At 54.1% G+C, this 6,087-nt stretch overlaps 1 protein-coding gene across 2 annotated transcripts; it reads right to left on the bottom strand.

Annotated features, from left to right (window-relative positions):
* Positions 1-335: 335 nt before the first annotated feature.
* SSTR1 (somatostatin receptor 1) lies at positions 336-5,115 on the bottom strand. Of its 2 annotated transcripts, XM_070775488.1 has the most exons (2): positions 4,671-5,115; positions 336-3,845 (listed from the first exon to the last, which is right to left on the bottom strand). In XM_070775488.1, the coding sequence occupies exons 1-2, from the start codon at positions 5,081-5,083 to the stop codon at positions 2,714-2,716; spliced, it is 1,545 nt and encodes a 514-aa protein (XP_070631589.1). In that variant the 5' UTR covers positions 5,084-5,115; the 3' UTR covers positions 336-2,713. The 2 variants fall into 2 exon arrangements, with proteins under 2 accessions (XP_070631589.1, XP_019838792.2); XM_019983233.2 differs by lacking the exon at positions 4,671-5,115 and having other exon boundaries at positions 336-4,591.
* Positions 5,116-6,087: the final 972 nt, after the last annotated feature.

The raw sequence follows: 6,087 nt of genomic DNA, 5'->3' as shown, positions 1-6,087 counted from the left end.
GAGGTCATAAATGAGGGCAGCCAGTAGTTTAATCTGTGACACATTGTGATATCATCTAGTTCGTCTGGTAACCACAGCAAACTACAGAGAGTGCAACCATAGGGGAAGAAGTACACTTTTTCCTATTCATACTGACTCAGTTTTTTTCTTTCTCAGAACTAACAGACTTCAAAAAATAGGTAAAGTTATAACCTCAATCTTGGTAAAAATTCCAAAGGTAATCAGAAATCTTACTTTTTAATATCTAAATGAAACATAGAGCAACTAAGCCAATATGTGTGTGTCTTGAAGTAATCTGTTGAAACAGGAAGATTCAAATTGCAAAGTCAGACAACTTGCAACAACATAATACATTTGTTTATTTAGTTAATATTACAATGGAAACAGGTTAAGAGCACTAGAATTTGTGTCCTCAGAAGAGGATAATGATCAAGACTTTTATTTGTAAATGTCACTGTCCTTAACTATTAAAAATCTATTTTCCAAAGGAGTAATAATATGCATGATTTTTAAATGACAGATCTAAACTTTCAAATTTATGACCAAAAGCATATTTGTTCATTAAATAAAACTTTAAAGGACATTGTAACTCCTGGTTACTGCTTTCAGGAAAGCACAATGTTCTCGAAGCAAATATACACAAAACACCTTTCCATAGTGATTTTCAACCATTGTGTATCATGTTGATGTAGGAACCTGAGAACCCCAGATGTTGAGAACTCCTGAGTGTTGTAATACACTCTGGTTTACTGAAACAGTCACAAACATGTATTTAATGCCTACTATGTATAAGCCAGCAATCTAAAGCAACCCAGGTAATACAAAGAAGTAAAATTATTGGTTTTTGCCCTGCTCAGGCTTCCAATGAAGTTGGTCAGATAAAACACAGACACAAATTAATTTATTTTCAATGTCTTCAAAAGAAGTGCCGGTACTACCTAGATTGTATGTTAGAATCACCTATGCTGCGAACCTAGAAGAAGCAGGTACACAAGCAAGAACATCCTCAGTGCCTGCTAAAGTCTATCTGAATCAGGCTGTGGAGTTCCAAGTTTGAGGGGAGGCTATTTGAACCCTCATATCTAAAAGTATTCTAGCCAGTCTCACACCTGTTGTTTGGCAACTGCTTCATGGACTTATGACAAGGGAGCGAGATAAATGTATCTAGTATGTGAGTCTATTTTGATTTGAATATATGTATATATATACATATATATATTCAAATCATATGTCGGGTGATGTTGAAAGCTGGGACTTTCCACTCTGCATGGGAGGAGGCTAAACCACATTATTTAAAACAAGAGACTACATAAGAAAAGTAGGAACAACTCTGCAAACTTCACTGACGACAAGCCAAAATAGAAAGGCTAGAGGAAAGAATCAGAGAAGAGGGCCTAGCAAAAAGGAGAGGTTTTGAGGGACCTTGGGGGTCCCCTGCCACCTCCGGGCCGGCCCCACCGCCAATATCCTGAAGAAAAGGCCCTGGGCTAGGGCAAGTAGAGAAAAGGAAAGTAGAGACCACGTTTTTCAAACACCACAAATAAATAAATAAATGTTAAGCAAGAGAATAACTTATTAGGCACCGCTTGAAAGGCAGCAGCCCTCAGGGGTCGGGCAGGCCGCACCCTCTAGCCTGTAGGTGGCGGTGACACGGTCGGGATGGGCCGAGACTGGGAAGGCATCACCCGAGGTCCCCGCCCGGTGCCTGTTGTGACTCTTGGATGGGCACCTCCAGGAGCTAGGGTGAGGGAGAAGGCCGAGTGGAGCTGCACCCACGCTCCCGGGCGTCCCCCGGGGCAAGCGCACCCTGTCCCGCCTGGCCCCGGAAGCCCCCCTGCGCTTGGTTTTTGAAACCAAAAGCGCCCTTTGTGAACCAGGCCGGGAGGGTGACTTCCATTAAAGCCTTCCTCCCCTATCAAACTCCGGAATCTTTTTTAAAACCCCTAGTCACTTGTTCTCAGCTCCTTTTTGCTCCAAAGAGGGGGTCTGGATAGGATCGCAGAATGCCTGGGGGGCTCGAGGCGCGGGACCGATTTTACTAAGCACCTGGCTCCGCTCTGGGTGGATGGGGAGTCGGGGGTAGGTTTGGGGATGGGATGCGCGCACCTTCCTTCACTCGAGAGTGAGAGGAAAGACCCGCTGCCTAGATCCTTCTCCAGTCCGAGTTCCCTGAAAAGAGGGCTGCGGAGAGGGAGAGCGAGGGTTCGCCAGGCTCCGCTAGGGGCATCAGGCAGAAACCTGGCGAGCGAGGGGCGCCGCAGGGCGCGGCTGAGGGCGAGCTGGGTTTTCCCGAGGGAAACCTGTGGCGGTAACCTTGGCTCAGCTTAAACAGAAACAACGGCTGACGGGGCTGAGGGTCCGGCCGAGTTGGAGACGTTTATAAGTTCACGCCCTGCACCTGCAGGACCGGGCGGAAAGAAAGACCGAAATTGCCTTGGGCGGGGGGAGCATAGAGGGATGCAAAGATGCAAGCGCAGGGGAGGAAGAAGCGGAAGAGGGGCCCGCTAGTCTTCCAGCTTATAAACAAAGCTCCGGGTCCACGTTGTCTCGCGCCTTTCCCGAGTCTCCACCCGAAGCGCACAGTGGGCCCGAAGGCCCCACTTTTATTCTCGCACCCCGACGCCGGGGGTCCTTTCGCCTGTCGCATCTGGCCTCCCATTCTCCTCATCCTCCCCTTCTCTGGGCTCAAGGCCCCCCGGCTCGGACCCGGGGCTCAGAGGGTCGTGATCCTGGACGTGCAGGTGCCATTACGGAAGACGCCGCCGGACTCCAGGTTCTCGGGCTGGAAGTCCTCCACGCTGTAAGCGCGGCTCTTGAGGGCCGTGGCATAGTAGTCGACCGGCTCCTCGGCGGCGTTGTCCATCCAGCTGAGGCAAAGGATGCGCTGGAAAGAGCGCTTGAAGTTGTCTGAAAGGAAGCCGTAGAGGATGGGGTTGGCGCAGCTGTTGGCGTAACCGAGGATGACCGACAGCTGGCTCACCGTGGCGTCGTCCTGCTCCGCGAACACGTTGACTAGCTGCACCACATAGAAAGGCATCCAGCAGATGACAAACACCATCACCACCATCATCACCATCAGGGTGATCTTGCGCTCCGAGCGCTTGCGCTGCTGCCAGCCGGCCTTGAGGGCCACCATGCGCATTTTGGCGATGATGAGCACGTAGCACAAGCAGATGGCCCCGACGGGCAGCAGGAAGCCCATGAGGAAAGTGTACAACACGAAGCCCACCAGCCAGCGCTGGGCGGGCTCGGGCATGAGCATGTTGCAGGCCACCGTGCCGTCGCTGTTGGCCGCCGTGCGCGAGAAGACCACGATGGGCAGAATGACGAGCAGCGACAGCACCCACACGCCCAGATTCACCACCTTGGCCACGGTGGGCCGGCGGTAGCGTGCGGCCTTGATGGGGTGCACCACGGCCACGTAGCGGTCCACGCTAAGCACAGTCAGACAGTAGATGCTGGTGAACATGTTGACTGCGTCCACGCTGAGCACGAGGCGGCAGAGTAGCGCGCCGAAGGGCCAGTGGCGAAGCAATGTGGAGGTGACCAGGAAGGGCACGCTGAGCATGAGCAGCTCATCGGCGATGGCCAGGTTGAGGATGTAGATGTTGGTGGCCGTCTTCATCTTGGCGTAGCGCAGGATCACGTAGATGACCATGGAGTTCCCACAGAGCCCCACCAGGCACACCACGGAGTAGATGAAAGAGATGAGGATAGCGCTGCCCTGGCCCTCGCTCAAGGTCCCGTTCTGGGACGCGTTTCGCCCCGGTTCTTCCATCCCGTCTGCAGCGCCGGCCCCGGGGCCCCTGCTGCCGCCGCCTTCGCCGCAGCTGCCTGGGCTGGGGCTAGGAGAGGAGGGAGAGGAGGCGGTGCCATTGGGGAACATCTCAGCTGATGGGGGCCGGTGGGGCTGCCGGGGCTAGGACGTTCTCCGGGCGACCCCCGCCGCTGGCGCCCTCACTCGGCACCCCGGCGGTCCGCCCGCAGCTCGCAGTCACCCGGCGCCTGGGGGAAGCGCTCAGCGACTGCAGGAAGCGCAGCTCCACCGCGGCCGGCGGAGCGCATCGCCCGGCAACTGCCGGTGCGCAGCCGCTCGCCGCTCCTGGGCGCCTGGGCACACGCGAGCGTGGAGAGGGGAGGCCGGGAGACTGGAGCCCGGAGCGGCACAGCCATTAACTGCCGCGGCTGTGGGCTGGCGAATGATTAATAGCCACCACCAGCGCGTCAGCAGCTACGAAAAGGGAGGGGGGCGGGGGGCGGGGGGCGGAGAAAGCGAGGAAGGTAGGCGATAGAGGTGTCTTATCACCCTTCGCCCAATTTTTCCTTCCCAGTTTTGAGCTCCAGTCGATTAGAGCAGCTCCTTCCGGGGTTCCCCTTTACCCATCCTTCAGGGAGACCTGGGGGGTGCCTCCGCTTTCCTGGAGGGTGGGTGGGGAACAAAGCTGTAGATGCTGTCCCATCCCACCGGGCTCCTAGCCAAAGCAAAGCGTGAAGCCGACCTTAGGCACAGATGATGTCTGGAGTTCATCTCAGTTTCTCTCAGTTGCCGCCCCGCCCTGAGGGACCCCCAACTCCACGCGGATCCAATCGTCCGGAGCCCTAGCCACCGCCTCCCACCCCGCACCGCCCCCGCCTGCCCTTCCTCTCAGACCCGCTGCGGAATTCCTTACCCAGGGCGCGCTGTCTCCAGACCAACGCGCAGCTGGCCCGTGCAAAGTGCCGGTTCGGTCTGGTAAGCGCGGTGACGTTCTCCGTGCGGTCCCTCTCCTTTCTTGGGGCGGGACCCCAGCACAGGCGCCCACTCAGACTCTGAAGAGTCGCGGAAACTGACCCTAAGCCGCGAGCACGAGGAGGAGGAAGGACCGCAACCTTGCGTTAGGGGCTTCTGCCTTATAACCCCGCAGGCAGCTCTTGGCGGGCGGGAGTGTTCCGGGGCCCGGAGAAAACCCACTGCGAATCTCTTAATACAGCTGGTAGTGCCCAGAGCCCCCTGCGTCTGCCGAGCAACAGCGACTGCCGAAAGGAGGACGCGCTGCTGGGAGCGGAGGAGCCGGAGCCTAACCGCTCTCCCGCCCTCCCCCATCCAAACGTGCCAGGCGCGGTATTGAAAATCCATCTAGGTGTTCGCTGGGGATAGATACGGCTGCGCCGCCTGGAAAGGCTCCGCCCGCGTCCCTGCTGTACTTTGTACCCTGTAGAGTCGGCGGGCCCAGGGGGAGGAGAGTGTGAAGGCCTGGGCGAGCAGGGGTGCCAGTCGGGGTCCGGCCGTGCAGGTGATCGGACCTGTCACCAACTCCAGGAACAGCAGGAGGACGGACCTTGTTCAAGACTTTCCGTGAAATACCTAAGATTTCAGCCTTTTTTGAGCCCCCTGGATGTGTGCCCCGGCTGCTGTTTACGTTCCTAAACCCTTAAGAGACAGAAATCTATGTAGGCACGCCTAAAGCTCTCTGACTTTATTTAGGAACTGAACAGTTAGTAAACGAACAAAAAACGGTTCAGTTATCATCACTTTTAACGATCTGTTAGGACTTCCCACTATCCCTAATCTGGGTTCCCTTGGGCTTTCCAATTCTTTCAGTCCAAAAAAGTATCACTCCAACTCCCCAGTTCTTTTCAAGATCTCCTTAAGTCCTTGTCTGAATCGTGTGGGTTCCTAGGAAAATTGACCTGCAGCATCCCAGTGCTGCGGGGGCTCTTTCAAGATTTAGCTTTGTGTCCAGTTTTTGTTAGTTCTTCCTCTCAACCAGGAAGCACCCACTGTCTTGTGAGTCTCATCATCCCTTCCATCAGTACCGTTTACAATAAGCAGAGGCAAATGTAAAGAGAAACTAAACTCCTCATCAAGGATATTTGTGCCAATGTGGAATGCAGAAATTGAAAGGGGAAAAAAAAGTATAATTTCTATTTTCCCCTCGCTTTATACAGGTATCATTTGCATATATGTTTTAGTTCTCAAAACTAAGTGCTCCTCAAAGGAAAAGAAAACCTTCTGTAGTGTGTTGATTATAGCAATCAGAGATAAAAGAAAAGATGACAGACTCTCACAGGGGTGTGTGCAATGGACACTGAATTATTAATGAGAAA

Source organism: Bos indicus, chromosome 21, assembly GCF_029378745.1.
Source record: "Bos indicus isolate NIAB-ARS_2022 breed Sahiwal x Tharparkar chromosome 21, NIAB-ARS_B.indTharparkar_mat_pri_1.0, whole genome shotgun sequence".
NCBI lineage: Eukaryota > Metazoa > Chordata > Mammalia > Artiodactyla > Bovidae > Bos > Bos indicus.
This window is presented reverse-complemented; position numbering and strand designations above follow the sequence as displayed.